Consider the following 17,862-nt stretch of genomic DNA (forward strand, 5'->3'; position numbering starts at 1 on the left):
ACTGCACATTTTATTGAATGCATATGTTTATTGGATGCATGTCTGTATGCAATTCCTGAAGGGGGTGAATTGCTGGGTTATGGGGTATGCATATGCTCAGCTTTAGTAGATAATGACAGACAAATTTACAGCATCACCAGCAAGTGTGGAGGGTCCAGTTGCTTCATTTCCTTGGTATATGCACTTTGCATATGCAGCATCCATGCTGTTTGTTCCTGTCGTGGTCAGCTCCAGCAGCCATAACAAAACACCACGGACTGGGGGGCTTAAACAACAGAAATTTATTTCTTACAGTTCTGGAGGCTGGGAAGTCCAAATCCAGGTGCCCGCAAGGTAGATTTCATACTGAGCCCTCTTCTCTCGGCTTGTAGGCAGCTGGCATCTCGCTGTATTCTCTCATGACTCTTCTTTGTGTGCTTATGAGAGGAGAGAGAGTGCAAGCTCTTCCTGTAAGGGCACTGATCCCACCAGGAAGGCCCCATACTTATGACCTCATATGGAATGATCTTCTGAAGGCCTCATCTCCAAATAACATCACATTGAGGATTAGAGTTTCAACATATGCATTGTGAGGGGAGGGCCACAAACATTCAGTCCGTATCAGCAACATTTGGTATTGTCAGTCTTTTTTAAATTTTAGCCATTGTGTCTGGCATAGCAGTAGTAAAAATTAGTAGTATATTTTAACTTATTATCTAGTGATATCTACTGGTCATTTAATCTGTATTTGCCTGATGACTTATAACGTTGAAGATTTATTCATATGTTTATTGACTCATTTTCTTTTGTGAATTTCATGTTCAAGTGGCTTGCCAATTTTTCTGTGGCTTTTTTCTCATTGATTTGCAGGGTTTTAAAATATATTTAATGTGTAAGTACTTTGTTGGGTTTGTGTGTTGCAAATAACTTCTCCACTCTGTGCTTTATTCTTTACTGTCTTTTAATGGTATATTTGTTGAACGGAAGTTTCTACATTTAATGTCCAATCTTTTCTTTTGGGATTACTTTTTTGATTGTTTAAGAAGTCTTTCCCTTCATACAGATAATAATCACGTTTTTCTATATATTCTAGTTTGGTCTCGGAGGTGTATTAATGTGCCTTTCACCTTCACATATACAACAAAATTCACCTAGAATTGATTTTCATGTAAAGTATGTAGTGGGAATTATGTTTCACTTATTTTTCTAAATGGAAACAAAATTTTCAGCCCATCATTGAAAGTGCACTACTTTTTGCGCTGTTGCACAGTGCCACGTGGGTAAATCAGGTACCAATATATATGTATATCCTTTTCTGGAATCTCTATTCTGTCTTATTGGCCTATTTGTCTTTCTTGATGCCAACACAACAATGCACTAACTATTCTAACTTTATATATGATATCCAGTAAAGAAGACCTCATGCCATATTCTCTCAGAGTTTCTTGGCTAAATTTGGCCTACTGCATTTCCATAAAAATGTTAGAATCAGCTCTCACATCTTAAACATCTGGCAGGAATTTGATAGGATTTGACTTTACAGATCAATTTGGGAAAAACTGATCTGTATGTCTATTTTAATCTCTCTCAATATTTTAGGTGTATATATTGTAAGATGTATTCCAATGTATTAATTTTTTAATTTATTATAAATAGTTTCATTTAAAATAATTCATTTTCTCTTTGTTCAAGATATATAGATACTCAGTTGAGTATTATATATTATTCTTGTTATCTAAAGAACTTGTTAAAGTCAATACTTAATTTTAATAATTAACCTGGAGCATATTCTAAATTTTCTATTACATAATTATACTATCTGTAAACAATCATAATATTATTTTTTTCTTTTCCAATATTTACATTTTTTGTTTCTTTTTTCATGTCTTATTTTCCCACTAGGAGCACCAGTAAACAGTTCAAATATTTTGAAAGAAGTGGTAATCGTACCTATTTGTAGCTCATTCCTAATATCAAATTGAAATCAATATTCCACCATTAAGAATGGTTGTGAGTTTTTTGTAGCTGCCTTTTATCACATTAAGAAAGTTCTCTTCTCAGTTTTCTAAGATTTTCATTTTTGAACAAAACTTTTATTTTGTGTGCTGTTCTGGTCAGTCCACAGCCACAGTTCAGTGGAACCAGAAATAATTGGAAGGAAGGCTGGAGAGGGAAGCATCCGCCTTGAAGCAGGAGGAACAGAGAAGGGTTGGGGGCAGGAGCGAGGCGAGGCTGAGGAGGGACCCAGCTGGCTGGGTGTCTGCCCGTCTAGAGAAAAAACACATCTCTGCCCGTCAGTCCACCCTAAACTGGGGGCTTCAGTCCACAGCTCAGACCAGGCTGGTTCGGGGCCCCCGTGGCCATCCCCGGCCTGGGCAACCCCACCCCCATCCAGGCAGAGAGGCTTCCCCGGGGGCTTAATGCTCATGCCGGGACTGGAAGAGTCTTTTTCACTAAGATATTTCAATAAGATATTTTTATTATAAACAGATTTTGTATTTACCAAATGCTTTTAATGCATCTATTAAAATGATCATGTGCTTTTTTTCTTATTCTGTTAATGATTTTAATTTATTTATATTTATTTTTTTAATAAATTTTTTTTGTTTTTAAAGATTGGCCCTGAGCTAACATCTGCTGCCAATCTTTTTGTTTTTTACTTCTTCTCCCCAAAGCGCCCCAGGACTTGGTTGTATATTCTAGTTGTAGGTCCTTCTGGTTGTGCTGTGTGGGACGCTGCCTCAGCGTGGCTGGGCCACCAAATTGGAGCTTGTGAACTTAACCACTCGGCCATAGGGCTGGCCTCAATTTATTTTTAAAATTAAAGGAAACTTACAACATGGAATAAACATGAAAACAGTAATATAGTATATTTGTAGTATATTATATATATTTAGTACTTCACATCTGTGTTTATGAGTAACATTGACCTAAATTTTTGCTTTATTGTGATGTCTTTGTCAGGGTTTGTGTCAAAATTCTGCTATACTCATAAAATGTGTTAGGAAGTATTACCTCTTTTCTTATTCTCTTGAAGTGTTTGTGTAAGTTTGACATTATTCATTTTTTAAATGTATTATAATATCTACTAGTGAATCTCATGAATCTAGAATTTTGTTTGAAGGAACATTATTAAGTATGGATGAATTACTTTAATTATTATAGGACTACTTAGGTCTTCTGTTTCTTCTCATATTTGTTTTAGAAAATTGTATTTCCCAAGAATTTATTTCCTCTGAAATTTGATATTTTGGTGATAAAACTTTTTGTTTTTGTTTTTTATAATATCTTCACTATCTTCTTGTGGTTCCTAGGCTCTTTGGTGATTATATGGTTTCCATTTCTGACATTGGCCATTTGTGTATTATTTTTTTTCTTTGATTTGTTTCTTTAGTGTTTATTTTAATTTTGTGATTTATTTCACCAAAGGTTTATATTTTTTGTTTCATCAGGTGTCTGTTACTCTTTTTAAAAGAACCAACATTTAGGTTTATTGATCCACTTCATTTTATAAACATTTTCTATTTTATTAATTTCTGACTTTATATACTTGAAGAAACTGGAATGCTAATAAGTAGAGAACGTTTTGAGGTCCGCGTCCAGGGGCGGGTGAGGCCTCATGATCTGCAGTTGTTACTCAGCTCTCCTCTCACTGTCCCATTGCCTGTCTCACTGCTTCCACTGAAAATGTTGCTTCAGAAATATTTGTTGAACAAATTAATGGCAAGTGTAATTATCCCACAGTGACTAATTTTTTCTTTAATCATTAGTTTATGGTTAGTAACAGATTAAATGGTTACCTCATATCTGTTGTCAAAAATAAAACTGGATAGGGAAACTGGTTTTTGATTCCTGATCCCTTGTGTTAGCATTTCTTTTATTGGCCCCAAATTATATTATACTCACTGCAAATAATTATGCTAATTTCCTGAGCTTCTTTCTTTCTTTCTTTTTTTTTTTTTGTGAGGAAGATTGGTCCTGAGCTAATATCTGTTGCAAATCTTCCTCTTTGTTTTTTTTTCCTCTCCAAAGTCCCAGGACATAGTTGCACATCTTAGTTGTAGGTCATTCTAGTTCTTCTATGTGAGATGCCACCACAGCATGGCCTGAGGTGCAATGCATAGGTCTGCACCCAGGATCGGAACTGGCAAACCCCAAGCCACCGAAGCAGAGTGTGTGAACTTAACCACTTGGCCATGGGGATGCCCCCCCACTTCTTTTTTTTGTGAGGAAGATTGCCCCTGAGCTAAGATCTGTTGCCAATCTTCCTCATTTTGCTTGAGGAAGACTGTCACTGAGCTAACATCTGTGCCAATCTTCTATTTAATGTGGGATGCTGCCACAGCACGGCCTGACAAGTGGTGCCAGGTCTGCACCTGGATTTGAACCTGTGAACCCTGGGCCACTGAAGCAGAACGCATGAACTTAACCACTATACCACTGGGCTGGTCTCTTCCTGAGCTGATTTCTTAGTAACACAACTCTGGACAAAAATATAAAACGCCAAGGAAATTGTCTCAATAGGGGCCAGAACCAGGCCTACATAAATAAAATGTTAAAAAAATTGTAAAAATAGAAAGCTCTTTATTGTTGCTTCCACCTTCTGGAGAAGAAAATGTGCTCTTTAGAGCACTTCACTCCCTCAGAATGTTTAATGACATATATTAGTCTGAATTTTTAAGCAGATCCTTAAGTATTATAAGCATTTATTTATTTATTTATTTTCATGCATACTTTGATTCATAGTTATAGAGTTTTTAATTCAAGATATGGTATGTCCCCAGTTTCACTGAAATTTCACAAAATGCGTGCTTGTAGAAAGTGGTGCCTTTCCACTTGTAATTATTTAAAGAGCAAGTTCTTGAGTTTGATGATTACTTATTTTAGATATTAACCCTTGCGTTGGTTTGCTAGACACGTTAGAATGAAATGCAAAGTGTTTTGCAAGTTGATACACAGAAAAGCATAGTAACGTTAAGATTCACAAAGCTGTCATTGGTCTGATAGTGAAAGATATACTTGAAATCTTATTTTTTAAATGACTTTTTGGAAAAAAACCTCATAGTCCTTTTATGGATTTTCTCTAGTTTTTATTTTTAAGAATGAAGTTTAAGACTACTTATTGCAAAAGACATTGCCATGAATATAGTAGTTGGTTTATCTAAAGTACATGCCATTAAGTGCCAAACACAGACAGTCATTATTTAAAGGATTCGCAAATCATTAATTCTTGGTGTGAAAAATGATTGACGGTCAAGAAGGTGAAAAGGAAAAAGTGAATTCTTATACAAGTTTTTCAAGATTCCATCTAAATGTAGAATAAGGAATAGGCAAAGATGATATGGGTATAATAGAAGGATATATGACATTTATATGCCAAGAAATCACTATTAAAATGTACTTCTTTATCACATATATTTGCTAGTCTGTCTCACTTGTAATTATTATTATGCTAAAATTAGATGATTCTATTTAAAATACACATACTGGGAAATACTTTTAGTGGTTATTAGATTTATAGAGATTACTGCTGTGCTATTTATAGCAAAATATTTCAACATTGTTCTAAGCCAGTGCGTCCGAGAGAGCTTTATGTGATAATGGAAATAATCTCTGTGTTGTCCAGTACAGTGGCCACTAGCCACAGGTGGCTATTGAGCACTCAGAATGTGACTAGTGCAACTGAAGAAACGCATTTTTTATTGTATTTAATTTCACCTTAAACATCCACACGTGGCTGACTGCCATATACGGCGTGCTATTTACATTTACCTGAGTTAAAACATGTAAAATATTTAGAACAGTATATTTGGCAGATAATCAGTAATTATTAGCATTTGTTGTTGCTGTTGTTATTAATATTATTACACGCTTAAAGCATATTTTGGGAAATAAGATGTTGGTCACATGAATCCAGTTAACAAATATAGTCTTAAAGATTTGTGCAGTAAAAGCCCTGAGAATCTGTCAGCAATACTCCTTGGGATCCATTCTCCTGACATCCACCAGCTTAAAAACAAAAATTCAATGGATTTCCAGTCCAGTGTGAAATTTGAGATGTTTTCCTGACTTAAAACTGAGTTATATAATTTATGAACTTGGTGTACTTCTTCTTGTCCCGTCTTCCTCTATTTTTCTTCTTCCTTTGCCTATTTTAAAAATCATAATTGTGTGAATTTGAACTTATATCAAAAAGTTTTCAGAGGAAGAAAGATACACATAAAAATTAATTTTTCATTTTTGAATCTCACATTAAGTTATGAAAACAACATAAGCACATTCCTCTTCTACTTATTGGATAAGAAAAATCTATTTCATTCTTTTAGTTTCACAGAATTGCCATATGTGTTGATGAGACCTCACAAAATGTTTGATTTAAACATTTTAGGAGGCATGTAACTTAAGTTGCACCTCAAAAACATTTTAAATACTCTTAAGAGTACTCTAATTTCTAGTTTCTATTGATTTTCTATCGTTACTTGCAATCTGGAGCTACCTATATGTCATGAATTCCCTCAATATTCCTATGAAAAAAGCCAATTTAAGCTGGAGAATCATTTTTATTATCTCTTTTGGAAGAAATTACACTTTTCCCACATTTTTCATGTAGTAGCTTCAAGGTCTTTACTAAGACCATATCTAAATTTTAACTCACTGCTTCTTTAACAATCCTGTAAGCTTAGGCAAAGATCCTGAATATATTTGGATGATAGTTTTAAGCTAAAATAAATGCAACTGCAAAAATGCATATGTCCCACAGTGTTAGCAGCCAGACTTAACAACAACAACCGATCCTCTCTCATGTGAATTTTTCTAGGATCAGAAATTTTGGTGTCAATAGGAAAGCAGCTATTAAAAAAAGATAGTTGTAGAGAGCAAAATTAGAATGCAGTTCACGGGGTTCAAGAAATTAACTCGGCTAAAATTTGAGATTAATTTATTGCAAGGTTAATGAAAAATAATATTTTTCTCCAGTCTGTACTCTCACAAAAGGCACTAATATATTGCTAGCGAAACTTACCCTGTGTACAACTGACCTTACATTGAGCTCAGAAACGTCCCAAAGGATCTTATGATAGTGACTCCTAAAGTTTTTCTTCCTCTCTCCAAACTCTTGAGAACAGAGGCTGGGATAGACTCACTAATCACATTCTATCTGATCTATTGGGTTCCAGGGAACATTATCACAGGAGACAGGAGCATTTCCTTATTATTATTTAGAGCAGATGCTGACTTGCTTATCTAATAGCTATGTTCCCCTTCTTGTTCCTAACTGACTCCAACTTCCTTTGAGTAGTTACCCTTATCTACTTGACGACAAGCTTCATAGGTCTATTCTTAGCCCCGGGGTATAGTGAAGGGTGTCAGCCAATCATGGTGGTCTTATCACCTTTACAGGGTTGCCTTGACATGGGCTCTGTGTCTAGGAAGAAGGGTTTTCTTGCTGGTAAAAAGTGACACAAGGAGAAATGGGCCCTTCTCTGCCTCTGAACTTTACTGTGAACCAGATAATGCTGCACCTTGTGTAGCCATCATCTAACCTGTAGGGGAGCTAGCCTGAGGACAGAGCCTAGGAACTGAAACTTGTAAGAAACCAGAGTCCTGGCTAAAGACATGGAGCCGTTACAATAACCAAAGTGGTGCCCTATTTCTCAATTTCCTGATTTGTGGGATAATAATTGACACATTAAACCATCTGAGTAGGGAATTTTCAGTTTCCTGCATGCCAAAACTTCTTAATTCATATATTTTAGCATTATTTTTATATCTATATAAGGTGGGTGTTAAAGGCTTATTTGAATGAAAGCAAGTTTAGGATGATAATTTATCAAACTTTTTTCCAAAATTCAGAAATACCTTTTAACTCATGGTTATGTTGATTAGGATTACTATGATTTGTCCATTCCTGCTAGTTTGTATATTGTCAGTTCACCTTTGTTTCTAAGCTCTAAGGCATACAAGTAAGTATTTTAAAACTTCTTTATATTTAGGATATGAAACAATTTGATTCACCACTAAAAAATAATCATGATAAAATCAAAGGAAAATAAGAAAGTTAAGTGGAACACTTCATTAAAATATTCAGATATACAATGAAGATAAGGTTCTGATTCAGATTACATGAAAATATTCAATATATCAGTACAAAAATTTATTCATAAATGTAATAATTACATTAATGTTCTGAATCCCTTCTAGTTTTACTATTACATGAGTTTCTATCAGATTTCACAGACTAGAATTTTCTATAAACTACACATACTGGATCACACTTGATCTTGAGGGTACTATTTGAGATGATTAGATATGGTCTCCAGCCTTCCTGATGTTGTGCCATATGACGGATTTGAGAAGGAGTATACAGAACTCTAAAGAAAAACACATTGAAAAGGTTAGGATTTTAGGCATTAAAATAAGATACTTCTTTCCAGATCATGCAGAATGCAGAAAGGTTTTTAATGGATTTCCATCAGAGTAATAACTGGAGCATCCCCAACTCTCTCCAACACCTCTAGTCTACACTGCCTGAACCGCTAACACAGGGCTAGTTGCAGTGTGTGCCCAAGGTCCTCTGGGCATAGAAGCCACTGCCTCATCCTCATCTCTGGTGGGATGAGGGAATGCAGTGGCCAGTATCTTGACTCTCTTTCTATGGGCTGGTTTCTCTAAGCCTACTGCATTGATTATAGGTAGGTTAAACAAAACAAAACAAAAAACATTAAAAAGAAACCAATAGCCTTCACTTGGGAGAATTATATTTTGTAGAGTATATTAGAAAATCTAAAATGTGGAAGTTCTAAAGGACAAACCATCTGATTTCTTCAACAAATAAATTGCAAGGAAAAGATAACAGAAAATGGAACCTAGAGATTAAAAGAGACTTAAGAGATATGTCTACCAATTTGGGTGCATGTACCTTATATGGATCCTGATTTTAAAAATACAGCGACAACAACATCCTCAACGAAAAATATAAAACCACCTACTTATTCATAAGATAATTGGGGTTGGTTGAACACTGACTGAATGTTTGATTGGTATCAAGGAATTATTATTAAATATTTAGGTGTGATACTGTGGTTATATTTTTAAGAAGTTGTTATCTCTTAATGATACAACTGAAGTTTTACAGGTGAAATTAAATGATACCTGAGATTTGCTTTAAAAAGTCTGTTTGACACGAAGATTGAATCCTACTGTAAACTACGGACTCTGGGTGATAAAGATGTGTCAATGTAGGTTGAAACAAATGTACCACTTTGGTGTAGGATGTTGATAATGGGAGAGGCTATGCATGTATGGGAGCAGGGGACATATGGAAACTCTCTGTACTTTCTGTTCAATTTTGCCATGATCGTAAAACTGCTCTAAAGAAAATAAAGTCTAAAAAAACACCACCACCACTCTGGTGGGTGTAAGGAATGGGTGACAGTAGAGGTGAAACAAGAATGACCCTGGTTAATAATTGTTGAAGTTGGCTGGTGGGTACATGGTGGTTCATTATACTATTTTCGCAATTTCTATGTCAGAATATGAGAATTTTCGCTAAGAGTGTTTAGAAGAGTATTTTAGAAAGTCTATTTGTCTGTTACAATGCCAGGGAAGGTGCACTTAATTTAATTAATACATTTGTCTCTAACACAATAGAAATCAAAATAGCAACAAAAGTCAAGAGCTATGACAAGATTTCTTATATAGCCATTCTTAGTGGAGGGAAAATAGAATGTGAAAGAGGGATAATTTTTTTAATTAGAATAGAAAATAAGAAGAAAGTGCTTCGAAGGTTCTTGAGTGATCAGTTGCACTGCTGTATGCACACATAATAGAAAGTGTCTTGAAAGCACCTTGTAAGCTGGGGTTTTGATATGGTCCTCCTCCTGTGCACCAGAGAAGCCATTTTCTCCATAGAAAGTAAAAGATGCACAACACCTTCCTAGCAACATTTTAATTACTACTGGCTTATGTGATATTAATACAAAAATGTCAATTTTAAAACATTATATTTTAACTCCTTACATCATTTGTATCTTTCAGACACTAAAGTTAAACTAAGCTAAAGATAAAAAGATTAAATTTTCTTTTCTTTAGTAAAAATGAAAATTAGTTTATATTACACCTTCCTACTTTGCCAAAAAGATACATTACACTTACGTCCCTTAAATATGCATTTGCTTATTTATTATCCATTAAGTAGGGCTACATTTTTGTTTTTACTCTAGGTCTTGATTGACTTGACAAATCATCTAAATTAATTCTTTCTGTACTCTGGGAAATATCTTACTTCTTGCTTTTATTCCTACTAAAACAATATGAAAAGTTCGTATGACATCATTATTAAAGAAAACACACAGGCTGGCCCCATGGTGCAGTGGTTAAGTTTGCACATTCTGCTTCGGTGGCCCAGGGTTCGCTGGTTCCGATACCGGGTGCAGACATGGCACTGCTTGTCAAGCCATGCTGTGGAAGGTGTCCCACATAAAGTAGAGGAAGATGGGCATAGATATTAGCTCAGGGCCAGTCTTCCTCAGCAAAAAGAGGAAGATTGGTGGCAGATGTTAGCTCAGGGCTAATCTTCCTCAAAAAAAAAAAAAGGTAAAAAAGGAAAAGAAAACAGAGAAATAGAAAAGTTAAGCATTGTGTTAGACTTCTATCACATCACCAAGCTTCTAAAATGACTAGAAATCATCTGATTTGACACCTTGTTACTACTAATTTTCAATAACAGTAACAACTGTTTATGGCCTATTTTCATTAAAAAAATAATCCGGGAAAAGTAAAACTTTAGCTTTCTATGTGCTCACTTTGACAAGGGAATGAATCTGATATAATATTTCTAAAATCAGATGGAAGGAAGCTTTCATAGACAGGAAGTGATGTGTCACGGCTAATCCTATTTACACCCAAACGAATGCTCATATTACCTACTTAAGAAAGGAATGAGAGAAATTTTACCTGCCATTCTCTCTCTAGCCTACTGCTTTTACACGAATAAAGAGTAGCCCTATGGCCAAGAAAGATATAATGCACTTTAATTTCTCCTTTCTTCTTCTGAGTTATCAGGTAATGGCCCTCACTGCCACACTTAAATTTAAAGAGAACACCGAATGCGATCCTCCTTTTTGTCTTTTAGAATAAAATATGAAGAAGAGTCAATGAATAGTTACTGTGGGTAGCTGACTAATGGGTTAAACTGATGCCTTCCAGATTTGTCAGCTCTCTGTGAGTGTGAACAACTATCACAAAGCCATTTAACAGTGAACTGATTTTACAAGCAGATTGAAACTGTCCTGGAATGGAAAATTCTCATCACACATTTAGAGAGAGTGAAACTCCTTTCCTCCCTCAGATGGAATAACTCCAGTAAAACATTCCTCTTAGCCAAGATGTGGAAACATGTCCAGACAACACTGTGGTTGGTTGCGTGCGTTTCTGCTTCTGAAACAACATGGTTCACCATTACCACTTACCTCTGTTTTCTCTGGGTTGCTCCAATTCGCATAAACTGGATTAACAAATGCAGAGTTGACACTTCCTTTAGTTTTCCTTAAATCACAAAGGGCCACAGAAAAAAAAAAAAAAAACCAGTAAGTATTGAAATGTACCACAGTACATTTTCATGTTATTTTCTGGTAGAAATCTTTGAGAGACACATTGTCTAGCCAGCATACTTATTTCTATGAATGTACGACCGTGAGTAAAGACTTTCTTGTAGGACACCAAAGCAACCAAATTCTCGAAAGTAAATGTAATTTTACCTCTGAATATTTAGATTCAAATAAACCCAGGCAAATAAAAAAGTGGCATAAATTGGCCTTAAAATTTATTTCTTAAAATATTAAATAATACAAAGGGTACAGTGTTAGTAAGAACAATGTAATATAAGGCTGAACTGGTCACAAGGAAAGGCCACCTTGAAGTCCCTTAGATTTGAAAAGTGCCAAATTACCACATCCTAAAGAGCATTTGTCATGACAGTGTCTGTCATATAGATCTGCAGCAGGTGAGTCTTCCTCATTAACATTTTAAACAGCAAATTCAAATAAGAGTGCTTTGAAGAGTTTTTTATGTTAGTGTTTCCTTTCATGAATCATAAAGAGACGTGTCTTTGGTAATCTCAATTGGTCTAGATCTGCATAATTTACTCTGATTAACTGGGCCCCTAATTGATGATTTTCTTTTTATGCTTTAATTACTTAAGAGTCAATAGACTAATTAGAAGACAACTAGCCCTAGAGTAGGTGATCACAACTGATGAAGAAAAATGCCCATCACAGGAATGAAAATAATATGACCGGACAAATAAATACAGCCTTTTAAGATATAAGGAAGGATCCCATCCATGCACACACACACACACACACACACACGATGAAGATTCTCCATCACGGAAGGATGATTGCCAATGTCTTGAGGGCAACCAAGAGGAAAAAATATATAATGCGAGAATATTTTTGCCTAATCAGAGTTTAATGACAATATGCTTATCAATACTATTTCCTTAAATCTTAAAAGAAAAGGTAGTAAAGAGGAAGCTCTTATTGATTTGCTTTTTGAAAAGAAATTGTCAGAGGTATGGCCTCTTATTTCATCTACCAAACCACATGGTTCTCTTCCAAAACTTAGCATTATTAGTGAGCCCAGCAGCATAATCTGGGTAATTGTGTTTGGCTGGTAATACATCCTCCCTGTGGATTCAGCATCTTCTAAAATTTCTGACCTCTGCTGTTTCTTTGCAATTGGCTTAAACACTCAATAGCTTAACCAGTTCACCCTCACTGACTCTGTATTTTGTTTATCAATGAAGAGGGCTATAGCAACTATTTTTGTGGGTTATTTTTTGGGGAAAACCCCCATAAATATACTCTTAAATGATGAGGCAACAAGTATCTGTTAATTCCTTAACCACTAATTGAATGCTTATGAGTTGTTCCAATTAAATTGAATATGTGATGTTTGATTCTTTGCCTTTTCTTCCTCCAAGACCAGTCAATGTTAAGTTCCCAGAGGAGTAAGCTCAGTAAATGGTATAGTTGGGCATGAGCCTAGGCAGGGCTGCTACTGGTTGATACTGGATAGGGAGTGAAGGGCAGTTTTAAAAGGTGTCAACGTGTCAAAGGTAAGGTTGGTACAGGAGAGACTGAACATGGAGTAGGGAGTATCAAAACAAAATGGAAATTAGGAACTAGGTAAAGATGGGACAGCCACAGACACCGATAGCTCAGAAAAATTAATCTCGGCTGAAATCAGGCATGAAATCAAGAAGCAGGAGGAAACCCAACCGCAGGACTAGACAGGACAGATGGTCCAAAGGCTGGGCAGGCAGCCAGGACCTGAAGGGACAGGCTTGGCAGTCAGTGGGATAGAAGTGAGGCACAAGCAACACAAAAGATCTTGCTATGAGGCAGTTGTTTTTGGCTTTCAACTCGTAGGACCCCAGATGACTTAGACCAAGATTGGCAGGACGAAGTCAGGCAAATTGATCAATTTTCCAGTCCTGTTAATTCATACATTGAAGCTACTTCTCCTCTGAAAGGATTTTAAGTCTTCAATAATTTTCTATTAAAATGAAAAGAAATTGTAGGTGGCCTGCCTTTGGGGGTTGGGTGACTATAAATAGGGAAGGGTGTTACTTAAGGGTAAGAATGTGGATTTGTAATAAAAGAGGAAAGGGCCACAGCATGAGTAGTGGAAGGTGAGCAATGGTAAATCTTTCCTACTTCAAATTGTTTATTAGCAATCCCAAACTACTTTTATTTTTCCCAGATCAAAGGCATCTCTCCCAGTATTGGAAATCTCTGAATTGTTAGGCTTAGTTCTTAATGTCTTTCCCATTTATAGGATAAAATATTACACACCATCCATAGATACTTCCATTAAGTAAATTTCTAGTGTCTACTCCATTCATTTACTATTTCAAGTTCTATGATATAATTTTCCATCTTCATCAATTATGTAAGTTTGACATTCAAACATAAACAGTTTACTTAAAATGATGGATCCTTATACGACAAAAACAAAATGTTTGCTTGATTAGAAAGTTTTCTGCCAGTTCTAACACTGCATGGTGCAAGATAAGTCTGCATTAGGCTAAAAAATGATATGTTTAACTTACTGTATTTGTCAATAGACAGATGGCTCTTAAAGAGCTGAGGTTTCAAATAATCTAACCATCTCTAGTAATCAGCAAGGAATTGACTTAGAAGTTTGGAGTTAGAAGAAAAAAAGCTGCATGGATCACATGAGTTTTCCACCCATAACTTATCATGCACTCATTTATATTATTATTAAATTCCTGCTACATCCCATTTGTGCAGGATATGGGAATTTCCAATTTAAGTTTAATGAGCATATGCATACCTCTAAAAGAATTCCCTTCATGACTTATTAACTAATGAAATTGTTGTAGTGTTGACCAAAAACACAGAAGTGTTTATAACAGATATCTGAAATTACTGTAAATGGGCAATGAAGAAAAACAAAAAGCATAAAACAAAACTCATCTATGTTGCATCCAGTAAACATGAATTTGAGGTAAATGTTTGTTTTATCTTATGTATATTTTAACAGCTTTTTTGAATTATAATTCATACCATGCAATCCACCCATGTAAAGATATAATTCAGTGCTTTTGCAGTATTAACTTTATTAAATTATTAATTTCAAAAATTGTTGTAAAATGTATATAACATAAAATTGTCATTTTAACCATTTTTTACTGTACAAGTCAGTGGCATTCATTGCATTCACAGTGTTGTGCAACTGTCATCACTATTTCCAAGCTGTTTTCACCGCCAGAAATGGAAACTCTGTAGCCATTAAAAAATACCTCCCCATTCTTCCCTTCCTCTGGCCCCTGGTAACCTCTAATTTACTTTCAGTCTCTACGAATTTACCTCTTCTAGATAATGTGTATGGGTGGAATCCTACAATATTTATCTTTTTGTGTCTGGCATATTTTACTTTGCTTAATGTTTTCAAGGTTCATCCATACTGTAGCATGTATAAGAACTTCAGTCATTTTTATGGATGAATAATATTCCGTTGTATGCATATGCTACATTTTGTTTATTCCTTCATCTGATGATGGACTGGACGCTTGAGTTGTTTCCACCTTTTTGGCTCACTGCTGTGAACACTGACATATAAGTATCTATCTGAGTTCTCATTTTAATTCCTTTGTATATAAGTAGGAATGGAATTGTTGGGTCATATGGTAATTCTATTTTAGCTTTTAGAGAAAACACCAAACTGTTTTCCATAGCAACTGCACCATCTTACATTCCTACCAATAACATGTGAGTGTTTGTTTCTATTTCTCCGCATCCTCACCAACGCTGGTTATTTTCTGTTTTATTCCTATTATTATTGCCATCCTAATAGGTGTGAAGTAGTATCAATTGTAGTTTTGATTTGTATTTCCCTAATGACTAATGATGTTGGGCATCTTTTCACGTGCTTATTGGCCATTTGTGTATCTTCTTTGAGGAAATGTCTATTCAAGTCTGCTTATTTTTTTAATTGGGTTGCTTGTCATTGAATTGTAGGAGTCTTTATACATTTTTCATATTAAGCTCTTATCAGGTATATGATTTCAAATATTTTCTCTCATTCTGTGGGTTATCTTTTCACTTTCTTGATAATGTCCTTTGATGTGGGACAGTTTTTGATGAAGTCCAATTTATCTATTTTTTCTTTTATTTTTTGTTCTTTTGGCAGCCTATCTAAGAATGCATTGCCAAATCCTAGGTCATGAAGATTTTACTCCTGTTTTCTTCTAAATTTTTTATGGCTTTAGCTCTTATATTTAGGTCTTTGATCCATCTTGAGTTAATTTTTGTGACTGGTGTGTAACTTCATTCTTTTGCATATGGAATTCTAGTTGTTCCAGCACCATCTATGGAAGAGACTGTTATTTTCCCATTGAGTGGACTTGGTACTCTTGTCAAAATTCAACTAGTCATAAATGTATGGGTTTATGTTTGGATTCTCAATTCTAGTCCATCGATCTATATGTACATTCATATGCCAATACCATACTGTTTTGTTTGCTGTAGCTTTGTGGTTATGTTTTGAAATCAGGAAGTGTGAGTTCTCCAACTTTGCCCTTTATCAAGATTGTTTTGGCTCTTTGATGCCCCTGCAATTCCATATGAATTTGAGTATCAGTTTCCCATTTCTACAAAAAAGGCTGTTGGAGTTTTAATTGGAATTGCATTGAGATTCTGTAGATCTGTTTGGGTGGTATTGATTGACACGTTGACAACATTGTCTTCCTATCTATGAAGTCAAGATGTTTTCCTATTTATTTAGGTTTTATTTAATTTCTTTCAGTAATGATTTGTAATTTAAAGTGTTGAAATCTGTCACATCCCCAGTTAAACTTATTCCCAGGTATTTTATTCCTTTAGATGCTACTGTTAATGCGATTGCTTTCTTAATTTCTTTTTCTGATTATTCATTGCCGGTATGTAGGAACACAACTGATTTTTTTGTGTTGATCTTGTATCATGCAACTTTGCTAAATTCATTTATTAGCTCTAATAGTTTTCTTGTATTCTTTGGGATTTTCTCTCTCTCTATATATATACACATGATTACGTCATTTGAAAATACAGATAGTTTTACTTTTTCCTTTCCAATTTGAATGGCTTTTATTTCTTTTTGTTGTCTAATTGCTCTGGTTGAGGTTTCTTATTGATAAACACATTTATCTGCAGCTTATTAGGGCTACAAAACCTTCACTAGTTTAAAACTAAATTGTAATACTAGTGTATGGGGAAAACAATTACGGCAATGTTTGGACAGTTTTAGGATAGAGTTTGATTGCCACTTAATATGAACATCTTTAGACTAGATAAGTGATTAAAACTTTGCCTAGGTTGAAAGAAAAACAAGGTGACAGTGAGCATAGGTATCACTTTGAGTATTAAATGGCTATCGGGAGGGTGACAAGGAAAGAATGACAGGACAATGCCTAAGTTGCTTCTATTGACAACTCTATACTACAAAATAAGTATCTATTTACACACATTGTTTATTAATAATTTTAATCCATTTTTATAATTTCTTTTACTGAGTGTATCCTATTAATTGATTTACTAAATTAATTGCTGTTTTGGTTATCAATAGGTGATTTAATTTCTTTTTGTTAACAACAGACATATTTTTCTCTAATTTACTAGTATTTCATTTTGTGTGTCTGAGGAACTGCTCAGCCTTCTTAGTCAAATTCACCAAACACCCATCCCCCCTCCCATCTCATGGGAGTAAAGCTGCCACAGTGTGTTCACATTTAAAGATAGCCTTGGAAAATGCTCAGAGAAAAACGAGCTCAAAACTTTACTACAAATGACAAAAGTAAGAGGGAATACCATTTGAGAGAGCCATGCATGATGGTTCCTCTTACATCTAGGTGGATTGTATTATAAAACTCTACTGTAAAAACTGTCTACTAAAAAGAATGGAGAGCTACAGTTGCTGAATTTGGGATAACCATAATGCAGCTATCAACGTGATCTGAAGGGATAAACATGATAACTTATTTACCAAAAGATATTTGCTGTGCATGTACACATGGAGGAATTTGCTCTCATGCTTCCACTAATGAAATGATTTCTATGTTTGTTTCTAAATGCTAAGGAATATTCTAAGATCCAAGAAATGACTGTTCTGAGTTAAGTAGCCTGAAGGAAAAAGATGCTCTACAATGTAGTGACTCACTCCTTAAGAATGATAGAATGTTGGTTAAGTTATTCATCATCTTTCATATTTATTTATTTAAATTCATCCAACTTTTCTAGGACACATACTAAGTCCTAAACACTGTGTTAGATCCTGTGCTTAAAAAGTTGATCAGCATATGGCTCCTGCCTCTGGAACTTC

General features: G+C 35.0%; 1 protein-coding gene across 1 annotated transcript in view; it reads right to left on the reverse strand.

Annotated features, from left to right (window-relative positions):
* Positions 1-8,258: 8,258 nt before the first annotated feature.
* MALRD1 (MAM and LDL receptor class A domain containing 1) overlaps positions 8,259-17,862 on the reverse strand; it is a 640,183-nt gene continuing 630,579 nt past the window's right edge. Inside the window, exons 39-40 of the mRNA XM_046679849.1 lie at positions 11,448-11,523; positions 8,259-8,348 (exon numbers count right to left, since the gene is read on the reverse strand). Of these exons, the coding sequence (XP_046535805.1) occupies positions 8,268-8,348; positions 11,448-11,523 (157 nt within the window). The 3' untranslated portion in view covers positions 8,259-8,267. The remainder of the gene's footprint in view (positions 8,349-11,447; positions 11,524-17,862) is intronic.

The sequence above is a fragment of the Equus quagga genome, chromosome 12 (genome assembly GCF_021613505.1).
Source record: "Equus quagga isolate Etosha38 chromosome 12, UCLA_HA_Equagga_1.0, whole genome shotgun sequence".
Classification (NCBI taxonomy): Eukaryota; Metazoa; Chordata; class Mammalia; order Perissodactyla; family Equidae; genus Equus; species Equus quagga.